Source organism: Leptonychotes weddellii, chromosome 9, assembly GCF_054177405.1.
Source record: "Leptonychotes weddellii isolate Sample4059 chromosome 9, ASM5417740v2, whole genome shotgun sequence".
NCBI classification, from domain to species: Eukaryota; Metazoa; Chordata; class Mammalia; order Carnivora; family Phocidae; genus Leptonychotes; species Leptonychotes weddellii.
The window spans coordinates 28,361,866-28,376,873 of NC_138377.1; the positions used below are offsets into that span (position 1 = coordinate 28,361,866).

The 15,008-nt window shown below is 39.7% G+C and overlaps 1 protein-coding gene across 2 annotated transcripts in view; it reads right to left on the minus strand.

Moving 5' to 3' along the window:
- Nucleotides 1-14,921, minus strand: part of SLC39A9 (solute carrier family 39 member 9) — a 53,842-nt gene extending 38,921 nt beyond the window's left edge. The window contains exon 1 of one of the 2 annotated variants that reach the window (XM_081830350.1): nucleotides 14,136-14,921. In XM_081830350.1, the coding sequence (XP_081686476.1) occupies nucleotides 14,136-14,231 (96 nt within the window). In that variant the 5' untranslated portion in view covers nucleotides 14,232-14,921. The remainder of the gene's footprint in view (nucleotides 1-14,135) is intronic. The other variant, XM_081830351.1, reaches the window with a different exon arrangement.
- Nucleotides 14,922-15,008: the final 87 nt, after the last annotated feature.

Below are 15,008 nucleotides of genomic sequence, written 5' to 3' on the forward strand. Positions count from 1 at the left end.
TTATCAAGTTATTCTGCTATCAAGAATAACCTGATAAGTTATTCTCTTATCAGCAATTCCACTTTTGGTATTTTCCAAGAGAAATAAAAATGTATGTTCACAAAAACACTTGTACAAGAATGTTCATAGGAGCTTTATCAAGAAGAGGCACAATTTGATCAGATGTCCATCAAGAGGAGAATGTATAAACAAACTGTGGTATACTCATACAATGGAACACTACTCAGTAACAAAAAGGAATAAACTACTGCTACAGACAGCAACCTGATGAAGTTCAAAAACATCATTCTGATGTTTAAATGAAAGAAGCCTTACACAAAAGAGTTAACTTACTGTCCGAGTCCATTTATATGAAGTTTAAAAGCAGTCCAAACTAACCCTTGGCAAAAGAAATCAGAACAGTGGCTGCCTCCAGCAGAAGGGGTTAGTGTGAGAACACAGTGGCAGGAGAGATTAACATTAACTAGAAAATGGCACCAGGTTATTTTTGTTAGGATGATGGGACTGTTCTAAATCTTGACTGGGACATGACGGACATTTGTATACATCTGTCAAAGTTCATCAAACTGCATTAAGATAGGTGCCTTTTACTCTACAAAATTACATATCTATAAAAAATTACCTGGGTACTAATTTACTCTGCCAGGAGCCCTGAAAGGATTCATTTTAGAACTATTCAATTGTAACAAAGCTTCTTCATGGCAGCTCTTTGAAACCAAGCTCAGAGTCTATGTATAATACTAAAAGGCACTTCCAAAATTCTTTCTTAAACAATTCATCTGTCATTCAGACATTCCTTTAGTCATTCCTCACAATTTTATGTCAATGACTGCATGGAAAAACCAGTAGTATTCACAATTCTGGACCAATCCACAAATTCACTAGGCACTGACCAAGTGCTTTAGAATATTCTACATTGGTGTCACGTGAAGTACAATAAAGACAAGATTTAAAAACCAGGAGCAGAGGTGAGTTCTTGAGGCTTGCATTCTACATAATTAAGTTGCAGGTGAAGTAGTACCATGCAAAATAACTGAGGGATACATGCCATCCAGAATAGCTTAGACATCTATGGGCATTAAGAAAAAAACTTTCGGGGCGCCTGGGTGGCTCAGTTGGTTGAGCGACTGCCTTCGGCTCAGGTCATGATCCTGGAGTCCCGGGATCGAGTCCCGCATCGGGCTCCCTGCTCGGCAGGGAGTCTGCTTCTCCCTCTGACCCTCCTCCCTCTCATTCTGTCTGTCTCAAATAAATAAATAAAATCTTTAAAAAAAAAAAAAAAAGAAAAAAACTTTCAAATCCATGAAGTAAAAAAATAATTCTCCTAAAATGCTGCCTGATCCAAATTTCTAGAAAGACACAGTAAAAATTATTTTTATTTTCTTTTATTTTACTAATCTTCAGATTAATAAGAGGGATACTAGCTACCAAAGTTATCAACACAGAATCCAAGTTTAAGAACTGGAAGAAAATGTAAAAAATTATCTTCTTTCAATATACAGATGAAGAATCAAAGGCCAAAGGTGAGAAATAATTTGCTCAAGATCCCATGGGTAGGCTAGTTAGTGGGAGGGACATGATTAGATTTGACAATGTACTCTGTTGCCCTGTACATTCCAAGACAATGTTCATCACATGGCACAATATATACAATTCCTTATACAAAATCTACCTCTGAAGAAAGGTAACATTCAATCACACTGCCTCTTTAAATAGTGTGAGCCAGCAGAATCCCTAAACAACAAGAGAAAAACCAAAATTATAATTAGTTATACTTGTTCTCTACTGACAGTTTCTAAAGCTCCATAGCAAAGTAGGAGAAGGACAATGTACCAAGCTTTTCCTACGGTTTTATTTCTTCAATGTAGAAGGCTATTCTTCATTCTGAGATTATGTCCTATCTGTTTTTTCATCTTAAAATGTCCTTTCTTTTAAAAAATGATGGTGACAATAGTTTTCATTTTTAGTTTCCTTACTTGGCAAAATTAAAAGCAATCTTGTGTCAATTTTCCCTAATTTCAAAAAAATATTACTGATCTGTGAAACGCAAAAGCCTGGAAAACCCTGACCTTCAGTGTAAATATGAGATCTGTATTATAATACCATAAACAATTTTGAAACAAAGAACTTGAGAAAATATAAGAAAAGATCAAGGTAAACATGAGTAAATCATCTGGTTTTATAAAACCTCCTTAGAGGAAAGACAATGAGAGCTAAAATTACTGCATTATGTTCTAGTTCCTTTTGAAATTAAGTAAAGCACATTTATTTACCAAATGAGGTTAAACATCCACTGAACACTATGTTTGTCCTTACCCCAAAATTCTGTTCTGTGAGGGAATGTGTTTTCGTTTTTAATTTACTGCTCAACGCTCAGCAGTTTATAGGACAGAAACTGGCATATAACAAATTCTCCCTAAATATTTATTGAAAGAATGAATTAAATGCCTAGTACCATGCAAGGGACTAGGGACTTGGTACCCCCGCCCATTTCACTGGCTCTAATATCAACAGATACACAAATGCAGTGGAACCTCTTTAGGCCTGGGAAATAGGCCTAACATATTCCTTACAAGTGTAACCATATCAAGAATTTTCAGTGGTTAGATGCTTTGGAATTTATGCTTTAGCTCAAGGGGTATTCAAGTACATATAATAAAGAACCATAATGGGATTCCATTATAGTAAATGTGAAGCAATGCTGTCATTTGTCTCATTAATGCAAATATCTTAAATGATATCTATTTTTTTTTTCCCAAGGAGCTCAGAATCTTGTTCAGTCACTACTTCAATCTTCAACAAAGCAATACAAAGATTGTTCATCCTCCATAACTTTTATGAGCTAGGTAAATGTCTACTAACCTTCTCAGGATGACTAATACTACAGAGGTAACACTTGTAATGACACAAAGAATCAGTTGTCAAAAAGATAAGCAGCACTGTCACAGCTTGTGGTTTCCATTTTTATTTTCTAAAAATTTCTTAATTACCTAAATTATTTTAGATGCAATCTGATTTATTTCAAGCACTAGAGATGTGGCTCCATGTTATTTGCATAGCTATATTTTTTCACAGTTTCACAACTTGGTATTCAATCTCAAAACTGTGTATATGTCAAAGTTAAAATGCTGACAGGTTCTCTCCTTTGCTTATGGTAAGTCACTCTAAGGATGTATTTGAATGAAGAACTACAAATTCCAAGTGTGGTTCAAGATGAAAACGGAGTACCCAGAGCAATAGTTTCTGTCAGAGAAATGACATATTTGCTCAAGAGAGGCATGAACTATGCAATGCCATTGGTTTTACGTTCATTCTATGGTCTCACAGCTGCAACCTGACTGAGCCAAAGGACTGACCAGATGTATTAATTAAAACAGCTTGTATTCAATGCCATTCACTATCAGTGTAAAGCTTTGAAACCAGTTGAATTTTCTTGGCAGACACCAACATAGTTAAATGGTTTTTCTTTCCTTGCTCACAGAAATAATCAATAAATTATTTCGTCTGGGGGCACCTGGGTGGCTCAGTCGGTTAAGCGACTGCCTTTGGCTCAGGTCATGATCCTGGAGTCCTGGGATCAAGTCCCGCATCGGGCTCCCTGCTCAGCAGGGGGTCTGCTTCTCTCTCTGACCCTCCTCTCTCTCATGCTCTCTCTCTGTCTCTCTCAATAAAATAAAATAAAAAATAAATAAATAAATTATTTCGTCTGATGAAATATAAGCCAATAATTTAAAAGCTTATAATATTTAAAACAGTTTATTTCAATCCCCCTTGTACCATGTTCATTTTGGTACTGAAAGCATCAACTGCAGTTTTCTAAAAAATTAAAGATGGCTCTTTTATTATAAGACTGCTCCCTTCAAAGCTCTAGGCATTAAAGAGATGAAATATCCTAGGGTGCAGAGTAACTCCTGTTCAAGCAACAATGGTCATCTCCATCTTCTTACAAACAAACCTACTTCAAGGAAATACTTCCTACTGCAAATTTAACTGCTATATTACCTGCTGTTAATTGTCAGGAACAGGTAATAAAGAAAACTCAAACGTGAACTTTGTTCTTCAAGTCCTGACAACTGAGACAAGCTGCCCAAAAGTTTCCTGCCTCTAAGTTGCAGCAGTAACCGTGAGTAAGTTCAGTGTCCTCCTCTGTAAGAAGGGCATATGGCAGACGCTACGATTATCATGCAGGAGCAGAACATCAGCACACTTAGCACAGGGCAACAGTCATCATTACTTCTCTCTAACATCATTAGAAGCACGCAAGAAGGGGCTTCTAAGCCCCTCCTTCGCAAGAATAACAAATGAAACCCCAGATACTTGGATAAAAATGCAGCAAACAATCTCCAATAATTTACCATTTTTCCAGTGGCATATAGGCTTCCCCTTTCCTAATTCATTTGACTTAGTGGTAATAACAAGCAATACTTTATTAATTCCACTTCCTCCAATTTTGGATAAACAAGACTAATTTTTTTTTTTTTTGAGTAAGAGTTTTTTAAACATAAAAGAACTAAGCATAATGGAAATCCCACAGGACTGTTCAGTGTGACTACAAAAACAAACACAAACAAAAACCCACTGGGAGAGAACCTGGAAGAACACTGGCAACACATATTATATTATTAATATGTAAGAAGATTAATTGACCTGAGAAAATTAAAATAATAAAAATACATGTTCCTCGAGGCTCCTGGGTGGCTCACTCAATTAAGCGTCCAACTCTTGATTTTGGCTCAAGTCGTGATCTCAGGGGTCGTGAGATCAGGACCCACGTGGGACTCATGCAGCGCATGGAGCCTGCCTAAGATTCTCTTTCTCTCCCGGGGCGCCTGGGTGGCTCAGATGGTTAGGCGTCTGCCTTCAGCTCAGGTCATGATCTCCAGGTCCTGGAATCAAGCCCCATGATAGGCTCCCAGCTCAGCGAGGAGTCTGCTTCTGCCTCTCCCCGCTTTGTGCTCTCTCTCAAATGAATAAATAAAATCCTTAAAAAAAAAAAAAAAAGATTCTCTCTCCCTCTGCCCCTCCCCCTAAAAAATTTTTCTTTTATCAAATTAGCAAAGTTTAAAAACTTAACAATAATAGTATTCAATGTTTGTGAGAATACAGTGTCATGTGCATTTGTTGGAAAAAATGCATTAAAAAAAACCCTCGGGGCGCCTGGGTGGCTCAGTCGTTAAGCGTCTGCCTTCAGCTCAGGTCATGATCCCAGGGTCCTGGATAGAGCCCCACATCGGGCTTCCTGCTCTGCAGGAAGCCTGCTTCTCCCTCTCCCACTCCCTCTGCTTGTGTTCCCTCTCTCGCTGTGTCTCTCTCTGTCAAAAAATAAATTAAGGGCGCCTGGGTGCTCAGTTGGTTAAGCGACTGCCTTTGGCTCAGGTCATGATCCTGGAGTCCCGGGATTGAGTCCCGCATCGGGCTCCCTGCTCGGCGGGGAGTCTGCTTCTCCGTCTCCCACTCCCCGTTTGTGTTCCCTCTCTCGCTGTGTCTTTCTCTGTCAAATAAATAAATAAAATCTTTAAAAAAAATAAAAAAATAAAAATAAATAAATTTAAAAAATCTTAAAAAAACCCCTTCATAATACAGATTGAGAACCTTCTGAAGAGCATTTATGCCCTTTAATCTTGTCATTCTACTCCTAAGGAAATAATCTGAAATATATTCATAGCATTAGACACAAGAACATTCATTCAACACTATTATCATGGCAAAAATGTGAGAACAAATTTAAATACATGAGAATTTCTATACATAAAACAACTAATGTAATGAAAACATTAAAAAATGCCTAGAACACATTTTTAGCAATAAAATAAAACGCTTATGTTATACTACCAGGTAAAAGAAGGGAGAATGTAAAATTATATATAAACCACATAATTAACCACGTTAAAAATGCAGACAAATAGAAAAAAAAGAATGGAAAGAAATAAAAAATGTTACTAGCAATTGTCACTGGACAGTGGGATAATAGATGATATTATTTTCCTTTTACAAATTATCATATTTTCTAAATTTTCACAAAGAGCCTCTATTATACAGCCAAGCTTTTTTTTTTTTTTTAAGATTTTATTTATTTGACACAGAGAGACACAGCGAGAGAGGGAACATAAGCAGGGAGAGTGGGAGGGGTGAAGCAGGCCTCCCGCGGAGCAGGGAGCCCCATGCAGGGCTCGATCCCAGGACCCTGGGATCATGACCCGAGCCGAAGGCAGGCGCCCAACTACTGAGCCACCCAAGCGCCCCACAGCCAAGCTTTAAAAAAAAAAAAAAAAATTTGTTCATTTATTTAGAGGCTATATAAATAACGGCTTTGAACTTAGTAAACTCAGTTTGAGCTTAGTTTCCTCATCTACAAACAGGACAAGAATTCTTCCCTCTCAAGGTTACTGTTAAAATCAACACAGAACTTGACACATAAATTAACACTGTAGCTATTATTACTATTAATTATTGTACTGTGGTCAGAGAGCACAATGCCCTCAATAATGTATACTTGGAGATGTCTTCCCCTTTATTAAGTGGTTCTAAACAACTGCACTTTGACCTTCTGTAATAATCTGAAATGTTTTCCAGTCTCCCCCTCTTGTCATGTTGTGATGTATTTCCTCTACTTGCTTCCCCCACCCCTTCTAGTTTGCTGTTTCTAGTTTTCGAAGAGCTTAGAAATCAGTCCAGCCCAGAGGTTATAGACTGGCAACTCATAAACACGGGTGGCTTGGCCCACAGAGTGATGTAACAATACTTGATTTAATAGCCAAAATGTAAAATTCAAAACATGTCATGTAAAAACCCTGATTTCCAGCTTTTTTTTTTTTTTTAAAGATTTTATTTATTTATTTGACAGAGAGAGATACAGCGAGAGAGAGAGCACAAGCAGGGGGAGTGGGAGAGGGAGAAGCAGACTCCCCGCTGAGCAGGGAGCCCGATGTGGGGCTCAATCCCAGGACCCTGGGATCATCACTTGAGCCGAAGGCAGACGCTTAATGACTGAGCCACCCAGGCGCCCCTGATTTCCAGCTTCTGAAAAGTAGGATGATTTGGCCACACCAAGACTGAGGTTGTCCAATGACACACGTTCAGATGACCACAGTTCTCGCCACTCCCTCATGACTCCCAGGCACTGACACTCAAGGTCAGCTACCACATATTGTGGCACTTGAACTGTTTTATCTTACTCCAGGCCTGATTCACTGTTCAGCCTTAGCAGTTACTGACGTTTATGACCCATTACCTAGTTGTATTAGTCAGGGTCCAATCAAGAAAGAGAAATCATAATTTGAACAGAGCAAGTTTAAAACAGGGGACAGAATAATGAGAAAATAACTAATAGGACAGAACTCTAAAGAATATAAGAATAACAGCAGATAAAAGAAGTGCCTACTATAGGACTGAGGTAAGAGTGGTCAAAGAAGATGTCCCAAGTGGGCGGAGATCCAAACCCTGCTAGAAAGGGCATGGCTGGGGCTCAATGAAGAGCAGTAAGAGATTCTGGGACAAATTCTGATGTGTGTGTGTTGGGGGGGGTCCCCACACCAAGCAATGCTGGGACACCAGCTGGGTGTACCACAGTCCAACTTAATTCTAACACTATCTGCGTGAAGACATCAGATCCCACAGGTTAAGGGTTCTGTCCTATAAGACTGCACCCCACCTTCATGAAAGAGAACATCAACTGCCTCCATTTTGACCTCAACCTTTCTAACTGATCAAGTTCTTCTTTCCAGCTTACCTCTTAACTGTGGCAAAAGACCCTGCAGGCAAAGCATCCCCTGACAGGAACCAAAACTACCCCCTTGAACAATAAGGGCTGCCCTGAGACAGCAAGACCCTGTATAACTGACTCCAAGGCCATGACGGTCTGCTGCCCACCTGCACACACCCACCGACCTTTGCCCCACATTTTCCTCATATAAACCTGGAAGTATTTGCAGCACTTTGGAGACTGTCTTTGAGACGCTAGTCCGCTGTCTTCCCAGTGTTGGCCTCACTGACATAAACTCCTTTCTCGTTTCACCATCATTCATCTCTCTGCCTTCGGATTTTGTCAGCAGCAAGTGGCCAAACCTGGTGTGTCTGGGACCCCCTGGAGCCGGGTGCTCTCGTGCCCCTGCGCCCCAGCTACATTCAATACCAGTCCAAGTCCAGGTTGTCACCTATGTTTCTGACTGACCTCCTCTCCTCGGGTTTGATTAATCTGCCACAGTGGATCACAGAACTCAAACATTTTACTTATTAGATTAACTGGTTTATTATAAAAAAGATATAATTCAGATACAGCCAGATGGAAGAGACGCACAGGGCCAGGTATGGGGAAAGGGCACAGAGCTTCCAAGCCCTCTCCAGGCATAAAACTCTCCCAGCATCTCCATGTGTTCATCAATCTAGAAGCTCTTTGATCCCTGTCTTTCTGGGTTTTTATGAAGGCTTCATTACACAGGCAAGATTGAGTAAATCATTGGCACTGGCAATTGATTTAACCTCCGGCCCCTCTCCCTTCCAGGTTGGGAATGAAGGTTCCAACCTTCCAATCACATGGTTGGTTCTCCTGGCAACCGGCCTCCAACCTTAGATTACCTAGGGGCATTCTAAAAACCATCTCATTCACATGGCAAAAGACACCTTTATGGCTCTCATCACTTTGGAAATTCCAAGGGTTTTAGGACCTCTGTGGCAGAAATAGGAAGACCAACTCTATACTGATTATAAAGCACAATATTAGAGGCAGAGAAGTTTCTGTGGCGCCACACTGGTGGAACTTGCTGGAAATCTGCACTCTTGGCTGTTAGAGAAAGCTGTTCATGGAAAAGTGTCTTTTTTTTTTAAGATTTTATTTATTTATTTGACAGAGAGATAGCACAAGTAGGCAGAGAGGCAGGCAGAGGGGGAGGGAGAAGCACACTCTCCACTGAGCAGGGAGCCCGATGCGGGGCTTGACCCCAGGACCCTGGGATCATGACCTGAGCCGAAGGCAGCCGCTTAACCAACTGAACCACCCAGGCGCGCCATGGGAAAGTGTCTTACTGGAGAGACTCTCCTATCCTATAAAACTACCCAAGGCAGGGTGGTGCCAGTGAGAACTACTGACTGCTGGGCGCTGGAGAAGTATGTGTTCAGCAGGAGTCTACGGCTTGAAAACCTGCCTGCAGTGCCGGAGCTGGGCCCTGGAGAAGCCAAGCTGGAGGCCAGAGAAGCCAAACGTGTATGCTGCAGGAGCCTGCACTGGGGAAGCTGGGCACCGGGGAGGCTGGCTGCCTGTGCCATAAGAATAGCTGCCAGAGTAGTTGCCTAGAAGCAAGCACGGACCAAGAAGGAAAAACCCTTCCTCTTTCTCGCCAGTATCCTCTACTGGGCCAGCTGGCAAAGGAAAAAATACTTAAAGGGCCCATATCCATTTCTGCAGAGTAGTCAATGAAGAGTAAATTTGGAGCTGAGAGGCAATACATTGATAACTGGCACACTAACCTACTAGAGTTACAAAAAAAGATACACAGAAGCCAAGTGACAGCCAAGAACAGAAGAGAGCAAGTAAAATGCTTGCTCTTTAGGCTACCTATTTAGCTACTCACAGACTTTTCTGGTGCTGTAGATTAATGAAGTTTCTGGATGGACAAGTTCTACACAAAAGAGGTGCTACCAATATTCTCCTTCATCTCTATTATAATAACTAATATTTATTAAGTACTTACTATGCCAAGCATGTTCTATTATATCACCTCATATATATCAATTCATTTAATCCTCACAACAATCCTATGAGATAGATACTTCTATTATCTTCACTTTACAAAAGTTCAAGTAATTTGTCCAGGTTCACAACAGGCAGGCAAATGGCAGAGCCACAATCTGAATCTACATAATTTAGCTCCAGAATCTATACTCTTCTTTTCTCTGTATTTAAAATCAATTTCGTTAACACATAGTGTATTATTAGTTTCAGGGGTAGAATTTAGTGATTCATCAGCTGCATATAACACCCAGTGCTCATGACATCAAGTGCCCTCCTTAATGCCCATCACCCAATTACCCCTTCCCCCCACCTACCTCCCCTCTAGCAACTCTCAGTTTGTTTCCTAGAGTTCAGTGCCTCTTACGGTTTGCTTCCCTATTTTCGTCTTATTTTTCCTTCTCTTCCCCTATATTCATGTTTTGTTTCTCAAATTCCACATGAGTGAAATCATACGGTATTTGTCTTTCTCTGACTGACTTATTTTTCTTAGCATAATACCCTCTAGGTTCATCCCAGAATCTATACTCTTAAACACAATGCTAAACTGCTTCACTACAAAATCCATTTCATTGTTTCATTTTTTTGCTTTTAGCACCCATCTTGTTTCCCCAATTTGCCTTTGTCAAATGCAAGAAAAATTAATGAAGGAAACATACAGGTGCAGAAGCCAGGGTATAATTTTTTGGTTACTAGAAAACCGACCCCTAGAGAAATATAGAGCTTGCAATAGATAGTCTGATGTACTTATCTAGTAGTTAACCCCAAGATGTCATCACTTAAAAATCCATACAATGGGGCAGAAGAATTTCCAGAGCAACTGATACCTATTCCTATAAATTCTATTTTATTTCAATAAAATTAGACATTCAATATTAGTATTTGAGGAGGATTGAGACTTCTAGAATTCTGTCATAGGTTTTAAGAAATACCTGTACTTACACTTAGCATTACTACTTGTTACCTGGAATTCCAAACTGAGCTACAGAGGATCTTAAACCTTGTTATCATTCAACAAAGTTGCACTTCTTCTACAATTAAAGGAAAGGTTAAGACTGTCACATACAGAAGCATTCCAGAATCCATTTCAGGTCTTCTTCCCTCAAAAAGGATGTGAATTCTTGAATATCACAATTTAGAACTGTCTTGACTAAAAAGACATCAAGTACGAAATTAATTTTGGATAGTTCAAAATGGGAATTGCTTCAGATTCTAACTTGGCAGGTGTCGATTTAAAGGGCATCTAAGACATTCCACTCTTTCTTATAGGTTTCAGTGCTATTTGAAGATGGTTTACCTCTGTAGTTTCAATTCTGCTACACTGACAAAACACAAGGTAGGAGATATACTGTGGAAGGGAGAACATCAGTGATGTTAAAGATATTTCTAATTTGGAGAGCTAATGGAGATAATGTTAGTGGTGTTAAGACATTCCTAATTTGGGGAGCTAAGGTGCCAATTTAGATCCATGGTACTTTCATTCCTTCTTTACAGTGTTCATCAGAAAAACAAATACCATCTAATGGTCAAGTGCTTTGGATTGGTAATCAAACTGACTTAGTTTCAAATCCCATCTCTACCAGTGTCTACCATACTCTCTGAGCTGGAGTGTGCACATCTGAAAAGTGAGGTTTAACAGTATCTATCTCACAGTCTCCTCCTGATTTAATAAGACAATGCGCCATCAGTGCCTGGCACTACACAGAAGGAGCTCAGTAAGTTACCTATTATTAATATTATTAAGCAGATAAATTTCAATAACACTTATCCATAGAATATCCTAGGGAAAAGAAAGTTTTTCAGGAAAATATTCAATCAGATTTTATCTAGATTTTATTTGATCCAAATACTTTTATCAAGCAAAGATACTTATGAAACAATAACCTTATAAGACAATAATCTGAGGAAAGGCAAAATTACTGATTGCTTTCCAGACACGGGTAAATTAGAATGCAAAGTATAAAATGTTTTATTTTAGAAATGAAATTCCAAACAGACATAACATTAATATCTATTGCATTATCTGAAGAGAATAAAACGTTAACATACCAGACAACGCAAAAGCCCTGAAAAATGCAACTTTGTCACATCTATTTCAAAAAGAACCAATTGTAGGAGAAGAGCATACTGGCTGAACAAAAGACACAAATGTTTGATTTGTTGGTAACTCAAAGCCCCAAAGATATCTATTATTGAATGAGTCAGTTATTACAGTTAGACACAAAACTTTTTAACACATGAAAAACAAAACAAGACTTAAAATGAAAATTAATGAAAAGAAAGAATACTAAGAAATACTAAGAAAATACTAAGAAAAATACTACAAGGCAGGGAGACTAAAGGAGAAGGCTGTTCCAAATGGAACACTCATGGTGAATAGGAATGCCAACCACCAAACTAGACCTTTCAGATCCAAAACAAATTGCTGAGAAGCTTCCAGTAACTGGAGAGGGAGATGGAGGAGTTTACCCATTATTAGAAGTCTGTTCCAAATAAAGGCTTAAAAATTATAATTTTGAACAAAGTTCTAAAAATGAAAACCTTAAAGAAGTTTTCATAATCATTAAGAACAATCCTCAACATTTTCTAAAGTTCTTATTATGTTCTAGAATACAGTCTTGCGCTCATATTAATTCATTACATCCTCACAACAATCCTATAAGATCATTTAATAGAAGAGATTTGGATGTTAAATAGCTTGCCTCAAATAGTGACACTGATTTTGAACTATACTACCTGTCCCAGATAGTTCCTGGGAAATTAGTGCATTACTAATATCTTAAATTCTTTACTGAAGAAAGAGCAGCATTACTTTCATCTGCATACCTATGGGTCCATACTATTTTAACACATGAAGAATGTGGCATTATAATCCAAACTGGTCTGCAACAAAGAAAGTATGAAAATGAGACAAAGCCTTACAATTATAGGAGTAACAGACATAGAGGAGTATGTCTATTGAATATAATAACACTACATTTGGGCTTATATTTTATATGTCTTTTTTTCCATTTCATTTTCTTAGTATTTAATTTTTATAAATATATTGGTCTGCAATGGAATGGAAATTAAACAAAAACAAGAAGTGGTCATTTACCAGATAGTTGGAGGAGCAGGCTCACAAAGTACTGGACAGGTGGCCCAAGTAAGTGAGGTAGGCTTCACAGTCAAGGAGGACTGTGACAATCTACGGCTAGTCAGCTCTAGCCAACTGTTGCCTTGAGAAAATACAGACAAAAATCAATAACAATAATAAAAATACTCTGCTATCTAACAAAGTAAGTCTGTGGGCTAGTTTTGGTATGACTACCAGTTTGCTCTTTCATGAAGCTATTTCAGGACTGGCGGTGAAACTGGGCCTATTTTACTGCTGAACCCCAAGATACTCATGAAATCCTGTTCCCTCCAAATGTAGTAGTTTTTCTCCCTAAATCTTTTGAGCACTGTGCATGCTGTGAACTCTTTATGAAGAACTTACCTGCATTTTCACTGAACAATGCTTTCATCTTTCTTCCACTAATGTTTGTTCAAGTAATAACAAATGAACAAATTAACCAAATGTCAAAACATATTAACAAAAAATTCACTTCTAAGCAAAGATGTGAAACAACTTCAAATATCCATTCCAATGCCCTCTTTCTTTAAAAGAAAATGTGAGTTAAGAACAATTTAATTTAGTTTTTCTCTTATCTTCATTCTAATACAAAAAATTCAAATCACCAGAAAACTTTTTTGGATTCTAATCCAAAAAACTACCTTTCCCCCCCAAAAAACTATGCTTCATTTTCTCAAAAAGAGGAGTTATCCTGATTTCTATGCATATTGACAAATAATATTCTCCATTTATGTTTCTTTTTTTTTTTTTAAAGATTTTATTTATTTATTTGAGAGAGAGAATGAGAGAGAGAGAGCACATGAGAGGGGGGAGGGTCAGAGGGAGAAGCAGGCTCCCCGCCGAGCAGGGAGCCCGACGCGACTCGATCCCGGGACTCCAGGATCATGACCTGAGCCAAAGGCAGTCGCTTAACCAACTGAGCCACCCAGGCGCCCCTCTCCATTTATGTTTCTTGATAGCAATCTGGAACCTCGATTCCTTGGAACCTCTGGGAATCAAAAGAATGTTATGGTTTCTCTTTCCAGGAAAAAGCACAGAGCCCTAAATTTTTGTGTGCCATTTCACAAGGTTCAGAGTACCCCAGGATCTTGGGTGGATCCACCCACCCCAAATTAAGGACTCTAGTGCTTAAAAAGAGGTTCGTTTCTATTATGAAATGCTATACATCTTTTTAAGATAGCCCTCCTTAGTAAGACCTTTGCTCTGAGATTAATTGGGGAAGCAGCTTCCCTTTACAACTGTCACTACTTCCTAGCAGCCATCCTGACAGCTGACAGAAAATTGAGAATTTCTTACCTCAGAGAAATTAACAGCCAAGGGAACGATTCCAGCCACGTAACATCCCACCAACATAGCCAGAGACAACAGACTAATGGAGATGAAATCATCCATTCTGTCCTCCTTTATTTACCCACCGCCAGCAGACTACAAATTTTCAGCGGCTTCAAAGGATCCTTAGGTTCTTAAACGCGTGTGGTGTTCCCAAGAGAACAAGCGGACTTTCCAGTTCTTTCGTCCTCCCCACCAGCAGATGTGTTCACGAAACCCTTCTCTGGAACGCACCTGGAAACAGCCCCTTTTTCCTGATATTAGCACCAGACAGAACTTCCAGCAATCTCAGGTCCCGGACCCTGCGTTTTCAGATGCCAGTCACTGGATTCCCTACGGTTAACAGTTAAAGGTATGCGAAAGAGCGATTTCTTCAATGGTCGGAATGGTGGCACAATGGGCCCACTCCCTCCACAGACAACGTCCCAGGGGGCAGCAGGAAAAGGAGGAAAACCCAAGCAAACTTGTTCTTTCTCTCGGCGCCCCTATGTCCCTGGGGCAGTCCCCCCCAGCCTGGGACCAGCCCACCAGTGCCAGCCAACTCTCCGAGTCTAGAATGGGGAAAGAGTCCTGCAGGTCTCTAACGATGGGCTCAGGGGTTCAGCAGCGAAGCTGATATGAAGCTGTCTCTGCCCTATACCCGATGCTGCCCATATTACTCCACTCCGCTGGGCCTTGACCCGGAGCCACCGATACTACAGCTGCCATGGCCGCCAAGTGGCACCTCTTCATTACATCCACTTCCGGATTGCTTCACCGCCCCCTCCTTTAGAAGAATACCTCCGGGTTACAACCGACCTATGGCCCGGGAGTCTTATGCTACCGCCATTTTTGAGTAGG